The following is a 23,632-nucleotide window of genomic DNA, read 5'->3' on the forward strand; positions in this document are numbered from 1 at the left end:
AGCTTTCAGGTTTGATGTTACTTTTGTGGCAAGAGCAGCCACACAGAAAGTAGTTTTACTGAACTTTATGCTATAATGAAAATCATATTTATTTTTGCATTTATGTCATGTAGCCACATGGTGCTTTTCATGATCAGGGTCCCTCTATGATGTCCTTGCAACGTTTAGGTCAAACTGACACATTTTCAGACAACATGGAACAATAGACTGATGCAAGGATTCAACCAGACACGCCCAATGCAGGAAGTCACTTATCTCCATTCTGTGTTGATGAAATCCAACAAGAAGAGTTGTATTACCAAAATTACATGTACAACCCTAGAAATATTTTCAGGGCTACATTCAGGTTTTTTAAATTATAAATTATTGAATTATTCACTATTTTATAATTTTTGCTGTTCTTTGTGTGCATCGAAAACTTACTGCAGAAAAACGGTCTGATTTTTAATCTTATGAAGTCAAACTGTTGATTTTCCTTCTTCTGCTGTACTGACTGACCTTTGACCTAATGTGCTGATGACTCTTCACCTTTGTCTCTTCTAACTGGGAGAAGATGATCTGCAGGATCCTGCTGCTCATCATCCTCACCTCATGTGTCTCTGGTTAGTTTACAGCTTCACTTTATGAACTCCAAATAAAGCTCAACAACAGATTTGTTGCAGTTCTCAGTGTGTCTGCTCCTCTCTTTCCCTCTCTGTCTCCTCAACAGGATCATTTGTAGTCAATGTGCCACAGACCTCCTATCAGGCAGACAATAACCATGACATCATAATGGAGTGGACGTTCACCACCAAACCTGAAGGATCCTCCAAAACTCTTTCAATTGTCTGCTGCCATGTAGTTCAACATAAACACTTTGTCCTCTATCATGTCAATAATGGTGTTGAGGTGTCAAAGTCTCAGGATAAAATGTTTTCAGGACGAGTTCAGAGTGACAAAGATGCCCTCAGAGAAGGACGAATCAGACTTCAACTGCACAGACTCAGGAGTAATGACTCGGGTCTGTACGTGTGTGAGGTGAAGACAGATTATGGCTTTGGTGTTGGAAGATCTCGACTTAATGTCAGTCGTAAGTAGATTATTAAAATTGTCCCTGTCTAGTAACATGTGAAATGCTGAAAATAAAAAAAAAACTAATTAACTATTTCCTATTTCCTCTATACCTACTTAGTGTTTAGTTTTACTTCCTCTGCTGTGTGGATAGCCCTATTACTGTCTTTGTACAATTCCCTGATCACCTCATGTATATAAAATAGTCCGGTCTTTCATCTCAGTTTCTATTTGTATATCTTTATATATATATCTTTTGTATTTTAGACCTCATAATAGCCTTCATGCAGGACTTGGTGTTTGTTCCTTCAGTATGCCTTGTCTTCAACAATCCACAATTTATGAAATACTTACTTAGCTTAGTTACTTAGTTCCTTCTGCGCCAGATGGTTCATTGGGCGGCAAGGGATCGCCAACAAGCTCGGTTTGCAGCCACATCTTGTCATATGCCGAAGCGTGCACACACAAAAAGGATCCAGAAGCAGACTCAAATGTGAGCAAGAAAAATGGTTTATTATATTAACAAAAGGTGACCCGGAGGAATTACAGAAGCAAGCGAGGAACTGAAGAATACCCAGGGAAATAAATGACGCATGGAAGCCAGAATCGGGACCGTGGGAGGCTGCAACAGAAAGGGGAGAAAATTACTAGCGAGCCGGGAAAACAGGGGAACATGAGACTGGGTTTGAGTAGCGGGCTTATGATCGGGGCGGGACCGCGGGACTCACACGACATGGCTATCTTCGGTAATTGTTCCGAAAGTAAGCAAAGAACGTGACCAGCAAAACAAAATCATTGCCTCAATACCACGTCCGCTAGTGGTCGTGAGGCGGTGCGCTGAAGGACCTCCTCGTTGGTAACATGATCTTGATACGAAATCTTGAGAATCCTGTTGGAAAACATTCAATCGTCGGGTGATTGTTGCCGTCGACGTCCATGTTTCACTCGCATAGATAGCCATCGGTCAACTGTCGTATTGAACAAACGGACTTAGGATAATATCGAGGTGGTTGTCGACCTCAAAACCGGGTTCAAATTGCAATCAGAATCAGAATACTTTATTGATCCCTAGGGGAAATTATTTTGGTTACAGTGCTTCAGTTTAACAGTAACAAAGACAGACACTACATTAAGTAAGAAATAGACACAACATAAACAATGTGTATACCTGCATATATATTAGGGGTGGGGGAAAAATTCGATACTGTGTAGTATTGTGATATTTTGTTTGCTAATAATGTATCGATACAGGGACAGCAGAAATCGATATTTTGTTACAAAAAAAGTTTTTGTGGACTGGAACATGTTCTGACTTCAGAGCATGTTGATCCTTTTTCTGAGCAAGAATCCTGACATTCCTTCACTGTCCAAATGTGTTTAACTTTTTTTTGGCAGCAATAAACATGCCAGTTTAGTTTTATTTTAATTAAGTTTAAAACTTTTTTATTTAATGTAAAATTATATTTTGTTTTAATTTACTTTCAAATTCTTCAGTTGCTGAAGGGGCTGCATAGTTTTCATAAATTGCATAGTTCAGAATAGCTATAATTGTACCAGATGGTTGCATTCAGTTAAGTTGGACTAGACTGTAATACAAACCGTTCAGTTTGTCAACAATAAAACTGACTGAAATGAGAGAAAGACTGAGTGTGAGACTTTGATATTAGATAAAATGAATATTGACAAAGTTTACCTTTATGTACAGAATCAAAATATTTTAAAAAATTGCAATAATATCGTATCGTGGGATGTATGGTGATTCCCACCTCTAACACACATATATATATATATATATATATATATATATATATATATAGTCCAACAGCACACAGTTCAACGTCCGGGCAACAAATCCTTTCTTTAATTGTTATGTGGGCAGCCACCGTCCGGTTATATCACACTGTACAGATATGTGAACTGATAGCTTCATCAAGCAGGTGGTGGCCAATGAGTATCAGAGTATTCGCTCTGGCATAACTGATCCACATGACTTTGCTTTTGGCAGCACTGATCCGCAGTCCTATCTTTGACGCTTCATTTTCTGGCATGGCGGTCACAAATGGAGCGTTGAGTAGATCCAACCAGCGCAATGTCGTCCGCAAAATCAAGATCTGCAATTTGTCGTCCGTCATGTCCTTGGACTCTGTGCTCGCCATCCCGCAGTGTACGCTGCATGATGAAATCCACAACCAGTACAAACAGGAATGGCAAAATAACGCAGCCTTGTCACACTCCCGTCTTGATCTCGAACGAGTCTGAAATCCCACTATCAGTACAGATGCAGTGACTAGACTCATGGCAGATGTTTCTTAGGTGGGTAAACAAACATCTCCAGGATGCTGTAGGACCTGGTTATTCTCCAGATCATTTCTCGATGCAACGCAAAAGTGTTTCTTTCAAACACTTTTGTAAAGTCTATGAATTTATGACATAAAGAGGTGCTAAAGTTTCTGCTAGACTTCATGGCTAGATAATTATGTTTTTGCTCAAAACCCTTTTTTTTAAGTTCACCTGTTTTTTTTTTTTTTTTGTTGTTGCAGGAAGCAAACTGGAGAATATTCAGTTTTATATGACAATTGCACTCATAGCAGTTATAATACTTGGTGCTGTGATGGTCATGATAGGTTTCATAGTAAACACTGTGGCTCATCTGCTAGCAGAGGTAAGTTTGTTTCATCTTTAATTCTGAACTGTTTCCTCTGCTGTGAGTTACATCATTGTTTCTTTGTCTTTCTTGTCTCAAATCTGCAGAACAAGAAAGGAGACAAGATCCAATGCAAATCAAACCACACACAATCTTCTCTTTAAAGTATTTGTGGGAATGTGTTTTATGATCTTTCACTGATTCCACCAAATAAAACTTGCAGACATGTAAAACCCACTGTAGATATGTTCTCCCTCTGGCCCTTCACTTTTCCCCTTATTAGATCGTTTTTCTAAACCAAAGATATCTTAAATTACAAGCTTACACGATTGTCAAACAATTACTGCACACTAATGTTTTCCTGTGTGTGTGTCGCATGTATTTACTCCACCTGAGAATCATCAGCTTAACTGTGAGCTCAGAGAAAACTTAAAATATTTTACTCTGGATGTAGCCTGTATACAGATTTTTATGAGGCTTCATTTAACTTATTTTCAGCTCTGAATGTTTTCAGCACATTTAAAGCACATGCTGGATTCATGTATTTCAATATAAAGCCTGAATTTCTTATGAAGATGCTGAATCTCATTAACCTTGATTTAAACTAAATTCCAGCAGGTAAACAGACAACAGCTGCCTTTTGCATCATGTGTATTTTTTATTTTTTTTTTCATTTGTGTCCAGCAAAGAAGTGACAGCAGTAAAATTCATCATATTTGTTGTGAAATAACTTTTTTCTTTGATCTTATCTTATGAGTTTCTGAAAAAAAAGTTTTCTTATAGAAATGTATTTACAATATGTACTCATTAAAATCATCAATCAAGACATGGCTCTCTGTGTTGTAAGAACTATCAGAAAGGAGAAAATCCCTCTACAAAACTCACAGTAAAACATTTACTATAAAACTCAGAGCATGGAGAACTGTGAACTGGTGGATAAGGTTCATTTCCAGTTACTGCTAACACTTAATTTCATACAAGGTGTTCTGTCCTTATTGTGCCTCCCTTTGCCCAACTTGGCAGACAGCTAATGGCTTCAATGAACATTGGAGACAGAATTAAGTTTAAGGCTTTTACTTTGTCAATAGTTTAATGATTGACATCTTTTTCTTTCTGTAAAACTAAAAACAAAGTAAATGCTACAAGATGTCTTTTCCTTAACTTACACTTGAAACTATACCAGCGGTTCCCAACCTTTTTTGTACCATTGACTGGTTTATGTCTGACAATACTTTAACGGACCGGCCTTTAATTAAATCAAATCAAAGTTGATTTCTATAGCACATTTTAAAAGACCAATGATCATCAAAGTGCTTCACAGTCGACCACAAGAGAGAAAAAATTTAAGACAGAGCATAACAACCAAACAGGGAACAAAAGACAATTACACTGCACAAAGCAAACTTGATGAAAGTCAAACTAGTTAGATTCAAAAACCAAACTAAATAAACAAGTTTTTAGGTGCACTTTGAACGATTGGATAGATTCAGACGCGCGAATATCAACTGGGAGATTCCAGTGTGTAGGTGCAGCATAGCAAAGGCTCAATCACCTCTGGAGACCTTGGTTGCACTAAGAGTAACTGACTCAAAGATCTTAGTGCTCTCTTTGGGTTGTACAAATACAATAGATCCGTTAAGTAGCTAGGCGCCAGGTTATTTAGAATTTTAAAAGTGATCAAGAGAATTTTAAAGTCAATACGGTATTTAACGGGGAGCCAGTGTAAGTTAGCTAGAACTGGAGTGATGTGATCGTACCTTCTAGTACCAGTCAAGAGGCGTGCAGCAGCATTTTGAACCAACTGCAGACGCTGAAGGAGAGAGTGTTGGCGGCCCAAGTAAAGGGAATTACAATAGACCAGTCTAGAGGTAATGAGAGCATGAATACATTTTTCGAGGTATTTTAGTGCTATATAGGACTTTGCTTTGGAGATTTGGCATCGGCAGTATTGGGAAGGTTACTTTTAAAATGTATTCCACTACAGATTACAGAATACATGCCCCAAAATGTATTTTGTAACATATTCCGTTATGTTACTCAATGAGAGTAACGTATTCTGAATACTTTGGATTACTTAATATATTATCATGCTGTTTACAACTACATGAATGTACGATTGCTTTGTGATTTATTACTGTTACTGAAGGGCCGCGGCTCTGAACCGTAGTAAAGGGACTTCTGGCTAATACGTCGGGTTCCGTGTCAGGCTCGTAGCCGAAAAATAGATTTGTGTGGGTCAACTTTGCTAGCGAGAGACAGAGAGAGGTGTTGAAAGGCTGCTGCAGCAGAACTTATTGTTTTGGAGGAAAACACGAACACGGTGTACAGTCGAGTCTTAATAGCTTACTTACCACTGGGCTCGTCAGGCACTCTTCTTGGCTGAAGTGGTTATTATTATATTTACATGCTTCCAGCTCCCGTTATTGCTCGATGACAACTTGTACTTTTCCACTTTTTTCCAATTTTGTTTAATAAATCCAAATTTTCTCAAGACGATTTATTTATTTATTTATTTATTTAGGACAGTGCATGTTAATGAACATAAATGTAAAGAAAAAATTACATGAATGTAAACATACCAGATTATAGCCAAGGGCTAATTTCCATCTGTTGTCCTTAAGCATAAAAATAGACATAATAATTCATAAAAATTCATCATTCATTCATAATAAAAACTCCATCACCAAACTTACACATACACACCATTCTGTTCCCAAATAAAACATTAAAACTATACAACTCATACATGATCACACACTTGATTTGTCCATAACCAGTTTTTAACCTTTGCCTTAAACAAGTTGAATGTCGAGCATTCTCTTATGGGTTGAGGAAGACTGTTCCACAGATGGCCTCCCTTGACAGAGAGGACGTTCTGCCCAAATGCTGTCCGTCTGTGGGGTATAAACAAGTCTCCTCGGATTGTAGCTCGAGTGGTCCTGTCTGAGCTTTCTTTATGCCTAATGAACTGCTTTAGTGGTGGTGGAGCAAGGGAGTGTAAGACTTTATATATTAAACACCCTCTTTTAAGTTTCACTAAGTTATTGAAGTTCAGTAATTTATGTTTTTTTAACACATGACAGTGGTGGTGGGAAGTCGGTTTTTTGTCAAGTAGTTTTAAACTTCTTTTATAAATGTTTTCAATAGTTATAAGTGTTGTTGGACAAGCAAGTGACCAGGACGTCAAACAATAGTCCATATGAGAGATGATCATTGAGTAAAAATAAGTTTTTGCAACATTCATATTTAAATTATTACGTATATGATTAAAATTTCGATTATTAAATTTAAGTACCTGGGACACTTTATTTATGTGACTCTTGAAGGATAATGTTGGGTCTAGAATGACCCCAAGATATTTAAATTCTGGAGCTAATTCAAGCTCTACTCCATCCAGGAATATGTTTGACTGCTTCAAGTTTAAGGGGCGTTTTGAAAAATACATACAGACAGTTTTTGAGGTGTTCAACATTAGGCATGAGTCCTCCAGCCAGCTATGCATTAATGCTAAAGCAGCTGTAAGATCTTTTGCCACCTGCTGGACACTATTTGCTTGCGTATATATAACTGCATCATCTGCATACATTTGAGTAAATATATTTGGACAGACTTCGGGTAAGTTATTGATAAAAAGAGAGAACAATAAGGGCCCAAGAACAGATCCTTGAGGAACCCCTGTATCACAGTCTAAATATGGAGATTTAACCCCATCCAACACCACACACTGTTTCCTGTGTGAGAGATATGAGGCAAACCACTGAAGAGCCTGACTGGAGATATTAAACTGAGTCAATCTGGACAACAATATCTGATGGTTTACAGAGTCGAAAGCCTTCCTCAGATCTAAAAATACAGCTCCAACACAGGGACTCTTGTCCAGCAAGCTCTTCAAGTTCTCCACTAACATACACAGGGCAGTATCTGTGGAGTGATGTGCCCGAAAGCCAAACTGCAATGGATGTAATGAGGGTTGGGTGTTTTCTAGGTGAGCAGTGAGGAGTTTAACCACCCACTTCTCAGCTATTTTAGATACGACCGGAAGTATGCTTATGGGGCGATAATTAGCCATGTCAGTCTTCACACCTGCTTTGAAAATTGGTGTAACTACAGCAATTTTCCAATCTGTTGGAACAATGGAGTGTTTGAAAGACATATTCAAAACATGAGTTGTTGGACGTACAAGCAAATCCATATGTTCCTTTAGGAAGTTTGTGTTAATACCATATACATCAAGTGCTTTTGATTGTTTTAAACCTGTAATTAGTTTAGCAACTTCAGTGTCTGAAATATGAGTGATGGTGAACAAATTTTGACCAACATCATTCACATTATCAGAGCATACGACTGAGTCAAAGCTCTGACTGATCTCCTTAACAGATGAAATAAAGAAAGTGTTTAAGTTACTGGCAATAGATAGAGGGTCTCTAACAATAGAGTTATTTACATAAAGTTCAATTGTGTTTTTACTTTTGTTTGAATGACGGCCAAGTAATTTATTTAAGTGTTGCCAGATAATTTTACCATTACCTTTGGCTCTTTCAATTATATTTATAAAAAATTTTGCTTTGGCCTGTCTCAAACTTCTTGTTACTTTATTCCGCATTGAAGTAAATCTCTGTCTATCCAGAGTTAGACCTGTTTTCAGGAACTGCTTTAGTAATTGATCTCTTGTTTTCATTAAATTCTTGCACTCTTTGTTTAACCAGGGCAAATTAGATGTTGTCTTTTTTTTTTGTCGACCTCTAATGGAGTATGTTGATATAACATCCTTGACAATGTCAATGAAGTGACTGCTGCAGAATTGTGGATCATCACTACACAATAAAGGCTCCCAGTTAACTGATGCTAATGCTTCTGCTACATTTTGTCGCTGACTTCTTGGTATGAATTCATAAAAGGATCTCCTATTAGATGAACTTTGAAAGTCATTCTTAACCCGTGATTTTATAAGTTTTCTAGAAAATAATATAAAATTGTGGTCTGAAATACCAGTGATAAAATTATAAGATTTAATAATTCGCTCGGGCTTATTACTGAAAACCAGATCTATTTTAGTTTTAGAGTGTCTTGTTATTCTTGTGGGTTGTTCAATGTGTTGAGTAAAGTTCAAAGTCTCCATTATGTCCTTGAGTGTTTTTCTGCCCTTTTCACAGTCCCAGTTGACATTAAAATCTCCCATTACAATTATTTCAAATAAAGCTGTGCGTGAAAACAACAGACTGGGTAACTGCTGCTATGTTTAACTTACAAGCTTCATGCCCTTTAAGTGCTACAGATTCAGACCCTGAAACGGCAGTTATTTGTTATTTCTTCCAGAAGCTCAAAATATGTTAAAAAGCAAAACAAAACAAAGGACATAAAAATCACAATGAAACCAAGCAGAAAGCGACCAATTACAAACAAGAATAAGACACTCTGAAAAACTCAAAACCCACAAACAAACTAAAGATCATGAAAGAAGTCTGTCTTTCAATATTTAAGCAGAATGTTTTTGCTTAATAATATATATATATATACATGTTCATTTACCTGTAGTAACAGGTAAGTGAACATTTTTTTTAAATTATTTGAATATATATGAGTGCTTGTGTATAAATACACAAACAATACACATATGCTTTCAATTGTGTAATTTAAGTGATCTAGGTAGCTCTGTTTTGAAGTTCAGTTAACGCTAGAAATGTGTTTTGGAGTTTGTATGTGCTTTGTTTCTAGGGACCACCGTATATATTTATATATAAACATATATAAATAAAACCACTTTTTTTTACATTAGTAATTCCTTTTGTGCATAATTTAATATTGTTGTTAATAATAAATTAATTAAAGCAACAAGACAACCTAAAGAGCCCGTTCGGAGCTGAAAGAGCCGGCTCTTTTTAGTGAGCCGAGCCGAAAGAGCCGGTTCTCTAAAAAGAGCTGGAAATCCCATCACTAGCACTTGCACCCGAGAGTGAGGGCTCAAGGACTCGTGCTCTGCCACTGCCCTGGTCTTTATTTATATACAACAGTAGGTGCATTTGTTTATTACATTGGAATGTGGATGTGTGTGTGTGTGTGTGTGTGTGTGTGTGCGTGTGTGCCAGGAGAGGCTTCTCTACCTGGCACGAAGTGAAACTGCTCGTTAAGCTCTTATCTAGCAGGTACTGCTCCTTCCCTGCATAACGGGTCACAGTGAACTATAACAACAGTCTGAATCATAAAAAGGTCATCATGCAGTATTCTATCATTTGCAGACTTATATTAAAAAAAGATTATACTGACTACTAAGTACAATTTTCTATTGACACACACACACACATATATATTATCAAATGTTTTGTCTACATTTTCAGAATAAATAAATCATCAAAAAATATGCATGATGGCTGCATAAGGAAATGTGATCAGACCCCTGTCTAACATATTACAGGCAACAACAGCAGTGATTATCAGTAAGACTTTTATCTTTGTAGCTCCCATTTCTCCCTGTGCCTGATTCTACAGTAAAATCATTTTTGTCATGTTTTTGTTAGAAGTTAAACACTAAATGTTGCAGAAACCTTATGTGTTTCCTCATTATCACAGATGTTAGTGTGAGACTACAGGGAATGGTTTATATTGTAACTGGTAAACTGACTGGGTGCTTTTCCCACTCAAAGAACTTTACTCAACATTGCTCATTCACCAACTTACACAAGTGTTTATTCTATGGATGTGTTCCCCTTTATTACACACAGCTCCACGTGAATTTTGTCATGGGCTGGGTCTGTGACCCAGTGTTTGAGTTCTTATATGTATCTTTTGTATTCATTTGTGCCCTAGTTTAGCTCATGCGTCATATCTGCGTGGTTATGTTTAGTTCATGTCATGTCTAATCTCCATGTTTCCTGTTTTACTTTGAAAGTCTGTATTCAATGTCAGTGTATTTAGTTTCACCTCTCCTGTCCTGTCATTAGGTTCATGTGTGTCAGCTGTGCTCCCATGTGTGGCCACTTCCCCTGACCATCCCTCATGTGTATTTAGTCTCTGTGTTTCATGTAGTCTGTGCCGTGTCGTCTGTGTTCCCACCCTCCATGTTGTCACAGCCAGTCTTAGTATTTGTAATGTCCTCTGCCTCTAACGCCTTGCTAGAGTCGACATTCAGACTAAACTCCTCTTCAAAATGACCACGCAGACAAGAGGGTTTGACTTCACTCCCTTTACTTAGGCCAGTTGAAGTAGGGTAAAACTGAGAAACAACATGAAATGCTCTTAGAAATCACAGATGAGGACAAATACACAATAACAGCACAAATTGCTTGTTTAGCCAAAAGCATTAGCGAATCCTCTCTTTACAAACGTTTCTATTAAGTAAACACTGCAATCACATTACTTCAAGTAGATTTGTTCATTAGTAAGGGTAGAACAGAATTACATACCGACAATGCCCTTAAAGACCATCTTAAGGGAGGCGATTGCCACTACAGCAGAGAACCGGAGAACAGGAGAAGTCTTTTCCCCAAACGATAACATGCACTTTCTGATGACATCATCGAACAGAGACAGAGTCGCGCATGTTACACCAGGTCGTGCCAGAAGAGGGCACTAAAGAGTAACTTTCTCAGGGAAAATCTATTTAAACAGAACCCGGTTACATGGTGACAGAACAGTATTCATAGTTATGGTTTCCTGTGTCTTCATAGTTTTTCCTAGTTTTACTTTCCCAGTTTAGTCATAGTTTAGTTTGTCACTGCGTTTCTGCCTTATCTGCACTCCTTGTCACCAGCCACAATAAAGGCTCGCTTTCAGTTAAGTTTACTCCTACTACTCTCGTGTGTTCGCACCTGGGTCCACCACACACACCACCGCACGGTCTGCCTCCTCAGATCGTGACAAATTTAGACTGAACACTGAAGAAAATGATGATGATCTGATGTGTTATAAGTTCTAATGAAGCTGTCGTTTAGCACAGGAACTGATGCGTTTTTGTGAATGAGACCAAGAAATTTGTTTGTAATGTGTGTGTTCACATGATGCTGGTTTATGTTGCTAATCAGAGATGGGCAGTAGCGTTACTGCAATCCGATTACTTTTTTCAAGTAACGAGTAAAGTGAGGGATTACTATTGCAAAAGCGGTAATTAGATTACTGTTACTTTCCCGTAGGAACGCTGCGTTACTGCGTTACTAAAACCGTGATTTTTTTTTTGCGAGAATGTCTCATGACAGTGACGTAAGCGAGTGCCACGTTCGTGACAACAGCTGTGTGCAGATCAACAATGGATAATATATCGAGTACGGGAGAGAGTATGAGCGTGCAGCGTTTAAAGCGTGGAAGTACTGACCTTACTTTGAGTTTGATTCCATAAAAAGTGACAAAAACATTAGCGTCCATTGTGCGTGGGAAGAAAACTTCTTTTTACAGCGAAAAAAAACCCCCCTAAACTTCCAAGCAAGCACCGAGTGCGCAACGACGTAATGGGAAATTCACAGAGAAACTCGCGGATTCTTCCACTGACCGCTGCGCCACACCTGCACCAGGGCAAACTTCCGCCTACCCCACTCCTGCTTTACAGGTGAAAATAGAGCAACAGGACCGCTAGTGTTTGATGTTATTTATTTTCTGCTGTGTTTTACTTGCATCTATTTGAAAGAGTGAGTGTAAACACAAAAAAATATTTTATTTTATGTGCTGGAATGTGCAGAAAATAGGTTTAAATGTTAAACAAATTTCTTCCAGTCAGAGAATGTTGCATATAATTAAATCTTTGCTTGGTGCATAAAGTTAAAAGATTAAAACTAATAAAACAAGTTAAAAAGAGACTTTTCCATTTGATTTTGTATGATGGGTTATGCAGATAAAGTAGAATTGGGCTGAAAGATCTATCACTTTATCACCTATTCAGGTTGTAAATCGTGTTTTTAAAAAGTAACTAAGTAATTAATTACTTTTGAAAATAAGTAATCAGTAAAGTAACGGGATTACTTTTTTGGGGAAGTAATCAGTAATTAGTTACTGATTACTTTTTTCAAGTAACTTGACCAACACTGTTGCTAATTATCGTTTTTGTGTTGGTTTGTAGTTGTTCAGCCATGATTGAGGTGTGAACTGCATTCCTGACAGCAGCTGCATTTGTCAGTGTGAGAAAAGCTCAGTCTGCTCCGACTGCTGAAACAAAATAGTTTAAATAGAAGAGAAATGCTGCTTTGCTCTTGTTCTCCTCTGAGTCACTGTTTATATGACCTGTTGATCAGTGAAGTGGTTTGAAATTTATTTGGGACAGTGCATGTTAATGAACATACATGTAAAAAAGAAATTACATGAATGTAAACATACCATCTGTATGTTGTCCATCTGTTGTCCAAAAAACATATTAAAAATGGACATAATAATTCATAAAAAAGTTCATAATTCATACATAATAAGAAATCCATCACCATCACACATACATACCATTCTATCCCCAAGTAAAACATTAAGTACTCACCTTGAATCAGTTAAGTAGAACAAGAGAAGAGAAAAAGAAAAATGACTCTATTTTCTCTTACCTAAATTGCAGAGGGTGACTTTGCCTCAAAACTAGAAAATGTGTACAGTCAGGGGTTAAAGTGGATTCAGCAGGTGGAGAAACCCTAAAATAGATTGTAATGGCTGAGTGTGGAGAGAAGAATTATGACTCTAATTTCTATTAAGAGCTCCAGTAGATTTCCTTAGTGTACAGGCTGTGATCAGCTAATCTGCTGTGGATGTACACAATTGAATTCAACCAGATGTCTGTGGATGTTGAGTTGTCCTGGCTGATTTCCATCCTCTACACTGACAGCACACTGTTTATGCTGTCTTTTTTTCTAGATGGTATAAAGTCAGTATAAAGGTGGAATTCAGTGAACGAATCTAAGCATCATCAGTTTAACTCAAATTCATCTCTGCTACACTTGATGTAACCAAACTCTGAGCGTGAACCCACAGCCACTGTGCAGCAGTCACACACTGTTCTGTACTTTAAATCCATCACAGTGCAGCAAACTAACCTGTTTATCCTGCACTAACATGCAACCTTTAAATAACACAGTTAGTCTGCCTCAGTTTGATTTGTAGCATGTTTCACAATTAAAAAAACACAGCAAAAACATGATGTCACATGTACAGGCCCAACAGGGGCGGAGCGTGGGGGTGGCTTACTGGGCTTAAGCCCGGGTTGTTTTGTCAGAAGCCCGGGGTCTTTTGGAGTGTAATTTTTCATAGTTAGATGCCTGGCTGACAACTGTATAAAACAAAAAGTACACACAATATTTGAAGCACATAGTGCACACTGTGGGAATTTACGACTGTGCGTGAATCCCCCCTGATATTGGTATGATCCGAGCTCAGGCACTAAGCGACTGAGCGAGGGGGCGGGGCAGCTGCTGCCAGCAGTGAGTGCGCTGTTGGAGAAACGGAGCCAGCCATACTAAGGAGAGCTTAAGTTTGACCAGGTACCAAAGAAAATCATTCGTACTGTACAAATAATGTAAATATGACGGTTAATCACGAAAGATTGATATCAAACTGATCACTTGACCAATATTACGTTACTTGCTCTTCGAGTGAATCAACAAATGGCGAAATGAAAAGCCGAACAAATGCTATTTTTTTAGAGAGTCTTAGCTTACATGTGTCACAGCAGACTGTGACAGCACTGAGCAGCTCCTTCAGTGGGAGACTGCGGCACCCACGGTGTGGGACGGAGAGATTTCGCAGGTCTTTCCTCCCCACTGCTGTCAGACTCCATAATAAAGACTTTAACTGATCAAGCACACACATCCATACATATGCAATAATACTAAGTGCAATACTTTCTGTCATCGTTGTATTTTTACTCAGTTGTATATAGTATTTGTATTTGTATTCTATTTTTATCTTATTGTATATTTATTTTATTTTATTCTACTGTATATAGTATTTTATTTTATTCTATTCTGTACAGTTGTGTACTGTATTTATTCTTATTGTATTCAAATTTTTGCCTCATAACTTTTGCACTGTCCACTTCCTGCTGTGACAAAACAAATTTCCCACGTGTGGGACTAATAAAGGTTATCTTATCTTATCTTATCTTATTTTCAGTTCTTACCCTCCCCGACTAAATCGGTTTCAGTTATGTACTGAAATATAAGAATGGACATTAGAAGGTTCTTTCAAAGAAAAAACTCAGGTAAATGTTATTTTATATATTATGCTTTGTATGTTGTTCAGTATATTTCTATGCAAACCAAGAGGGATTTCAGTACACAGCAGGATATTCACATTTGTAACCAGATATTTACATACACTTTAGGGAGAAAACATAAAACATTTTTACTGTACAAGATCAATTTAGAGTAAACTTTTGTTTTAGATAAATATTGAAATATATTTTGAATTAGTTAAATGTCAGAATAAAGAGAGACAGAGCTTCTATTTATTATCACTTTCATCATATTAAGGAGTATATGTACACTAAGTTTATTGTTAATTAATAAGAAAACTGCAGACGATTCCATTCTGAGCTGAAGAAGCTTCTGATAGGTTAGTAGAGTCCATGTGAGTAAATTGGTGGCACACCTGTGGATGCATATAAGGCAAAACACAGAGCCTGTTTCTGTGACATGGGAAAATCAAGAGATGTCAACCAAAACACCAGGAAAAGAATTGTGGAGCTCCATAAATGTGGCTCAATGTTGAATACAATTTGGTGCCATTTGCTATTAAGAAATACAGATAGTTTCTCTCTTTACTCTTAAAGTTAACAAATATGTTTTTTATATTTATCAATCTAAAAAAATAAACATTCTGTTTGATTTGATGTTATAATTAAAAAAGTGTTTGTGTTTTGATCTGAAGAGTAAATATCTGGTTTCAACTGTATATTTGATGATTGTCAGCACAAAGAGGGAGAGAGAGGAACAGAGAGGGAGATGGAGAATGAGGACAGAACAGAGATGGAACAAGAGCAGGTGAGACACATGTTAGTCAAATGGTTGTTTACCAAAAGTATCACCGTATCATAGGTCCTCATGTATCTCGTACCTAGTGTTTCTTTTTAGGTTTGTTATTTTTCAAATTCTATATTTATTAAGTTATGCAGGCTTGTTTGCACAACAAGGCTAAATAATTATATAAACTTTTCTCAATCAAAATAGTGGACTTTGGTAGAATTAAAAAACAAGTGTAGTGCAGGTCTATGATGATTTTCAGTGCTACTATCATCTAGTTCTGATTGTGGTTCTGTCTTGGTTAACCCTTTAAGACCTACCATAGAACCAAGTTCGCCAGAGCTTATATTATATTTTTACATGCTGTGGAGCCATTTTTGGGAGCATTTCAAGTTGCTATACATCAATACAACCATTATAGCCCAAACTTTAATAATATGTCTGCATTAGGTGCATAGTAATTACATAAATTGCAAAAAAGTGCAATAAACTACAAAAAAATTGAAAATCGTTTTTGTTTTTTTAACATATATTTCTAGTTAGAGAAATTTAAGAGGCTTATCCCTCAAAACTGTAAATACAAAAAAGTTACACAAACTAGTTTCCCACCACAGGAAATTTATTTTGAGTGTCTTCATAGTTTTATTTTTGAAATACACCAATTTTTATATACTGCAGGAAAAACGAAAATAAATATTATAGTGCAAATTTGCAAAATAACAGCATATGCATCAAAATAAACTATTTCCAGCAGTGCAATATGAGTCTTAAGCATCCCAGAAACGACACAGAAAGTCATAAAGTCAAACATAACTTTTTAAAACACATAACAAGTAAAACACAAGCTCATAAGGCCCCGATCGTAAAAAACTACATTTCCGCAAAATGACGTCACTTCCGGTTTCGGGCAGGTCATGCGGTCATGTGATAGTTCGCGCTGATGGACGTAGGAAGTGTTACAAACAGCTGATGGATCGGCGAAGCGTGTTTCTGGAATATCATGTTTTTGTTGCTGCAAGTGATTTTTATGCAGTTTTTGCAAAGCTATATGTGGAAGGAAACTGTGACCTAGGACAAGCTGATGGCATAAGATGTAAGTACAACTCCTCCGGTTTCATATGCAAAAAAAATTATTGTGCTAGCTTACTTGGTTGCAGAGCTACCGGGATTTAAAAATAGTTACGCAAAACAGAGCGTGCCCGCTCCGATCGGCTGTAAAGGATTAAGTCCTCAGTAGTCCTGATTTTGAAGTGTTGTAGTCCTGTTTTAATTCTGGATCAGTTCTGGGTCTGGTTGAATTGGGGTTTAGTCCTCATGTCTTGATACAGCCCTGACCTTGTTCTGCCTCGCTGCTTAATTAAAAAACTAGTTTAAGGTGTCCTGCATATGTGATATATATTTTTCCCTATATGAAGTCATTCATTTTTGAACAAAACTCAAAACAGAGCCTATTAATCTTTCAGTCATTTCTACCCCCCCCCCCCCCCCCCCCCCCAAAAAAAAAAAAATCCCACATGCATACTACCCTTTGGGCTAAGCCCCGGGTGTTTCAAATGTCTGGCTCCGCCTCTGAGGCCCAATATCTGATTTAAAAACATTAAAGGACTAACATGTGAGCTTTAAATGAGCAGTCCTTACCGTTAAATCGAACCTCTTTTCTTCCTCTCCTCCCCTGTCCCGTCTTTCTTATCTTTCTCCGTGTCTGAGTTCAGTTAGCTCTCTTTCTTTTCTCTTTGTGTGAAATAGCTACAACACACAGTGCTTTGCTTTCATTCTTCTGTCCAGTTCATCTGAAACCAGCTCGATGGTGTTTGAAGATTGTGCTGGCCACTCCACATTTTCAAACTCAAATGTTACCATCAGTACCATTTGAATTAATATGTGAATCACACAGAAAACAGCCTGTAACCATGTGGTCATAAATGTACTGACACTAATGAAATCTACAATCTAAAACAAAGAATTATTTGATTCTTCTTCATACCTTATGAGTTATGATGGTTCTCTGAACTTCGGAAACATTTACAGACCAAATATTAATCATTGGACTCTAGACATTAAGCTGAAGACACATATTTCTTTTTACACAACGATTTGTTCACAGCTTTATTCGTGTAAACCAATGTGTGATCTAGGTCTAACTTGACTGCAACAGTGAGTGAAAGTCTTCTGTGTTTAAGGTGGAAGAAATGACTTGGTGCCACCCTGTGAAAAGAAAAACGCCTATCCGAGGTACCGCAGAATATAATGAATGTGAAATAATCTAGAATCTCTATTTTTCTGTCTTTTGGATTTTTGTTTTTTTTAAGATAAAAGTTATGCTTTCTTTAAAACTCTGTGATCTGCGAACCAAAGCTGAATTGTGTGGTTTTCAGGGCATCACTATTCTCAAAACAGGAAATATGACTTCAAACAACAAAGCTTTACTAGGTGGTTCAAATAAAAATTCACATTTTGACTCTCAAAGAGCAGAAACTTCCAAACAGATCAGTAGTTTTACAGCAGGAGAAACAAAGACAGTAAGCATTGAAAGTAAAAAATCAATGTCACACAAATATAAAGAATACAGTAAACACTAATACAGTAAAATAAAATCTCCTCTTGTTTAGGTTTGTATTCTCTGAATATAATTAACGGCTACAATCACGGTGAGAACTTTACATGCACTCATCATGAATGTCATTGTAAACATGGCATTTTAATGATTTCTTTGAACTGTTCTTGTTCCAGAGTGGAATGATTGTACAGCATACATCTTTAATCATAATAAAAAAATAAGAAGTGGACACACAGGTTTGAAATTATTATGAATTTTTTCTAATCTCTAATAAGATTGAGGTCAGGGCTTTGGAAAAGCATTTTGTTTTCAATTGTAATAACCATCATTTAAAGCAGTTTACATTCCTTTGGCTTTGGGTACAAGTCTGTCAATCCCCAACTATTTATCATCACAGATGTAAATGCAGTAGGATTAAACCACAGAAGGCCTAAAATCTCTGTCCTAATCTAGGCAAACCATATATTCATCCTGCTGGTAAATGATTCATGAAGTTCTTCCATTTTCCATTTATAAAACTAAAACTGGTTTTCAAGTAAATCACACCTGAGAAGACTCTGCAAACATAAGCTTTGATCCATCATGTGTTCGTTCCCACAGGGACATCTAACCCCATGTCAGACTTTGCACCAACAGCAACATGACCCCACCTTTCAGCGCTCAGAGTGAGTGAAATTCAGTCAGAGCCTAAGTTGTTTACATCTCTGTTATATTCAGTCAGAAATTTCTGAACCCTTCACGTTTTTTCACCATTATGGTAACAAAATTATCAGACTTCCATCTATAAATAAAAATAAAGGATTAATAAGACAACTTATAATCATTATACAAACACTTTACCTTGAGCTACAGAATGATGTGAGACGCGGAAAACTGTGTTTAGGTTTTTCATAATGAGAGTCTTCCTCACATAAAGTATAGACACTGTGAGGACATTTTATTTTAAGTCTGTTATAATAGAAAACATCTAGTTCCTTTTCTCAAACTACCAAACTACAACCTTTAGATGAACAACTACAAACTGCATATTACACAGTACCAAAGATGTATTTAAGAAAAACACCTTGATTTAGTAGATTTTTGAATCACTTTTGGGTTGGGTTTTAAATTGAATGACCCTGTTGCATGACCCAGTGTAGGGCACACTTTAGCTGTCGTAAACATGGCCTCGTAATTGACTCAAGAATATTTTGATTTAAAAACGTGTTCATTTTCCCAAGCTTTTGGACTTCAAAACTAACCCAAGGCATCGCCCCTGCACCAGCAAATGACTAAATGTGCCCAAGACTTTTTAAAGTTGTTGGTCAAGCATTTGACCTGATAATAACAGTGATGCAATACATAGTGAGCGGCTTGAGATTCAGCTCATTGTCTTTAGTTTTAAAGCATTAAAAGAACACAGTGCTAACAGTAAGTCATGAGGAACAAGATTGTAATCTAATACATCTGAACTCTGCTCTGTTAGTATAACCAGTCTGAACCATGAAGGCGTGACAGCACCTGCAAAACATATATAGAGCGTTCACATGCTGCAGAAAGTGAAGCTGCAGACTGAAGCACAATGCTGATGAAGATTTGGTAAGTTTTGAATTACTTTTAATGAAGAGAAATATATTTCTACATATGCGTGGACTTATTATTCTTGATGATTCTTTATTTGGTTATTGTTGGAAGTTTCCGCACAGACAGACTGAAATCGTTTTCTTTGGAGAGTCAAAACTGAGAAAGAGAATTCGGAATAGTTTAAGGATAGAGTTCTGTTAACTTTTGCATGATAATAAAATTATGTAACCTACATAAAGAAATGAAGGAGGCTCCATGCGTCAGTCTGTTGAATACTTTGACTCACTGGTCATCTGACAAAAGAAAAAACTTGTCTTATATAAAATAGCTGATGACTCATGATTTGTCAGATCTTTTAATGATATGATGAGCTACATCTGTTGAAACTCAACTTAACCCAAATTCTTTCAGTTTCAAGAAGCAGTACTCTCCTGTTGAACTACTTTCATAGATTTAAGAACCCATACTCAACTTTAGGTTTACTTGGATGCTAATTTTATACCAATTTTATAATTGTGAGATAGCTCACTGCCTTTGTAACAAACCAAAAAAGGATTCATACAGAAACTGGGAAAATATATAAAGAAAATACAATTCTAAACAATTTTCTCTCTTTGATCAGGTGACTGCAGCCTGTGACCAACATGGAAAGGTATCACACGCAACACCTCATTGCATTCATTAGCTATACTTCTTACAACATGATATTCAAAATTACTGTCTGTGTGCAGTAGAGGACTTACACACGACCTTGTGAAGAGCTGGTATTAAGATTAAGGGCTGTGGAAAGATGGGGACCAGTCTGGTTCTCTGTACACAGAAAAAATCTCTGATCGAGCAGGAGGTGAATGAAGTCTAATATTCAGCAGTTTTACTGTCCCTCTGTCCAGGAATATGATGTTAAAAATGGAGCTAATGTCAATAAAGAGCAGGCAAGTGTAACACCTATGTTGTTTCAAGTGTGAGATGGTAGTGGGGAGTGCTGTAATCTTGGCATCTACTGCTGATCTGTTGGCTCTGTATGAGTATGAAGTGGGTCAAACGTTGGGAACCAGGCGTCGGATCAGTACCTCAAAAGACATCATTGTAAAAGGTGTCAGAGCGACTGCTGGGTAGTAGTTGAGGCTGCTGATGGTGGTCTTTTTGGACAGCTGGATGATTGTGGCTGACTTCAGGCATAGTGGGATGAAGGACTGGGACAGCAATGCCTTTAAGATCTCTGTTAAGGCCTTGGACAGCTGATCTGAACTCTCTGAGGACCCTCCTGGTCGCTACGTCTGGTCCGGCTGCCTTTTTGGGGTTCACTGCCCTCAATCTTTACACTGTCACTGAACATATCACCTGACAGACAACGACCCAAATGTGCTAAAGATGTGCTCTATTTCCTCTATGGTTGTTGCTATTATCTTTGTTCAGTGAGCGGTGTAAACAACATTTACACCCCTTGTTGCACAACCTGGTTGAAATACTCAGCTATGATGGGCAGCACGTCAGGGTTAGTCATGCTGGCTACTAACTGCTCTAAGCAGCTTATCCCGGCTATGATAGCTTTAGCATAACATAGCATGGTAACAACCGTTACCATGATGCCAGTACAGCTGTCTACAGTCCTTTCAAAGCTTATTCCCAAGCTCAGATAATCCTGATGAGTATAAGTCGACTCACCCAACACACAGCAGTAGTTGAAAGCAAACAACCACACGCATACATATACATGGCACAGTAAACAAAGCACCTGCAGAGAGCTGCAGTATCTATGTGTGCCATTAAACTCCTTTTCCTTTACAAAAGATTTAGAAATGGACATAATAGGTTCACATTGAGAATTTTACTACATAGTAGTTTTTGTATTGAGATGTTAATCAAACAACAAAAAAAGGAAAAAAAAAGCACCTCACTTTCCTGTTTCTTATCTTTTTGTGCGTACTGAATAATAGTAAAAAACATTGTTCTTCTCACAGAGTCAAACAAGCCTCAGATGTTCCCATTTTCCAGCCTGGCCACCAAAATCACAGTGACCTGGACTCTATATTTACGGTTTGTAAAACAACCTCCACTCTCCACAATCATGTCCCTGTAGCACCTTTTGTATGACTCTGATTGTGTTCAATACGGATTTGGTCTCTTCTGCATTTACATTTTATGATGTGATCTGTTTCAGCTGCTGGAGGATGAAATTGTTGTCTTCGTGAAGAACGAGCTAGCAAGGATGAAGAATTCTCTGAATCCAGAATTCTCTGAATTGTCAGAAAGTCCAAATGAGGACGATGAGCAAAAGAGCAGAAGGGAAGCATTTCTGAAACTCACAGTGCACTTCTTGAATAAAATGAATCAAAAGGACCTCGCTGCCTGTCTGCTGAGCAGTAAGAGGATTCCTTTTCATAAATGCATTCTCAAGAAATTCTAATATTTTCTTTTGAAACATTTTCATTATTTTTCTTTCCATTAGAAAACCCTCATCCACACTTTGGGTATAAACTTAAATCTGACATAAAGAAGAAGTTGCAGCCTGTGTTTGAGGGGATTTCTAAAGCACAAAACTCCTCCGGTCTGAATCAAATCTACACAGAGCTCTACATCACAGAAGGCAGGAGTGGAGAGGTCAATAATAAACATGAGGTCAGACACACTGAAAGAAATGTCAGTAAAGGTGAAACAACAATCAGATGTGAAGACATGTTTAAAACATCAACTGCAAGAGACAAACCAATCAGAACAGTGCTGACAAAGGGAGTGGCTGGGATCGGGAAAACATTCCTGACACATAAGTTCACTCTGGATTGGGCCGAAGGCAAAGCTAACCAGGACATAAAGTTGATATTCCCATTCACATTCAGAGAGCTGAATCTGCTGAAAAATAAAAGGTTCAGCTTGGTTGGACTTGTTCATCACTTTTTTAGTGAAATCAAAGAAGCAGGAATCTGTAACTTTGAAAACTTCAAAGTTGTGTTCATCTTTGACGGTCTGGATGAGGCTCGATTTCCTCTGGACTTCCACAACACTGAGATGCTGACTCATGTTACAAAGTCCACATCAGTAGATGTGCTGCTGATGAATTTAATCACTGGGAATTTGCTTCCTTCTGCTCACTTGTGGATAACCACAAGACCTGCATCAGCGGGTCAGATCCCCTCCAAATATTTAGACGCTCTCACGGAGGTCACAGGGTTCAGTAACCCACAGAAGGAAGAGTACTTCAGAAAGAAATTCAGAGATGAGAAGCAGGCCAACATCATATTCTCCCACATAAAGACATCAGAAAGCCTCCACATCATGTGCCAGATCCCAGTCTTCTGCTGGATCACTGCTACAGTTCTGGAAAACCTGTTAAAAAGCAGCGAGGAAAAGAGATTGCCCAAGACCCTGACTGAGATGTACATTCATTTCCTGGTTGTTCAGACCAAAGTGAAGAATATTAAGTATGATGGAGGGGAAAGGACAGATCCACACTGGACTGCAAAGAGTAAGAAGATGATTAAAGAACTGGGGAAACTGGCGTTTGAGCAGCTGCAGAAGGGAAACCAGATCTTCTATGAATCAGACCTGACAGAGTGTGACATTAATGTCAGAGAAGCCTCAGTGTACTCAGGAGTGTTCACACAGATCCTTAAAGAAGAGAGAGGGCTGTACCAAGAGACGGTGTTCTGCTTTATCCAACCGAGTGTTCAGGAGTTTCTGGCGGCTCTTCATGTCCATCTGACATTCACCAACTCAGGTGTCAACGTGCTGGAAGAAGAGCAAACAGCCTCAATACAGGCCAAAGAGTCTTTGGCAATACACTTCTACCAGAGTGCTGTGGACAAGGCCTTACAGAGTCCAAATGGACACCTGGATTTGTTCCTTCGCTTCCTCCTGGGTCTCTCAATGCAGAACAATCAGAATCTCTTACAAGGCCTACATTGA

General features: G+C 37.8%; 1 protein-coding gene across 1 annotated transcript; it reads left to right on the forward strand.

The window, feature by feature from the left end:
• The first annotated feature begins 553 nt into the window (after window positions 1–553).
• On the forward strand, window positions 554–4,490 carry LOC147334904 (uncharacterized). The gene is made up of 4 exons (XM_086286985.1): window positions 554–602; window positions 710–1,069; window positions 3,591–3,712; window positions 3,802–4,490. The coding sequence occupies exons 1-4, from the start codon at window positions 554–556 to the stop codon at window positions 3,856–3,858; spliced, it is 588 nt and encodes a 195-aa protein (XP_086143111.1). The 3' UTR covers window positions 3,859–4,490.
• The last annotated feature ends 19,142 nt before the right edge of the window (window positions 4,491–23,632 follow it).

This window comes from Aulonocara sp. 'chitande type north' Nkhata Bay, linkage group LG3, assembly GCF_057382095.1.
Source record: "Aulonocara sp. 'chitande type north' Nkhata Bay isolate Kocher_YH1m ecotype deep benthic linkage group LG3, A_spYH_male_GT1.1, whole genome shotgun sequence".
In the NCBI taxonomy this organism is placed as follows: domain Eukaryota; kingdom Metazoa; phylum Chordata; class Actinopteri; order Cichliformes; family Cichlidae; genus Aulonocara; species Aulonocara sp. 'chitande type north' Nkhata Bay.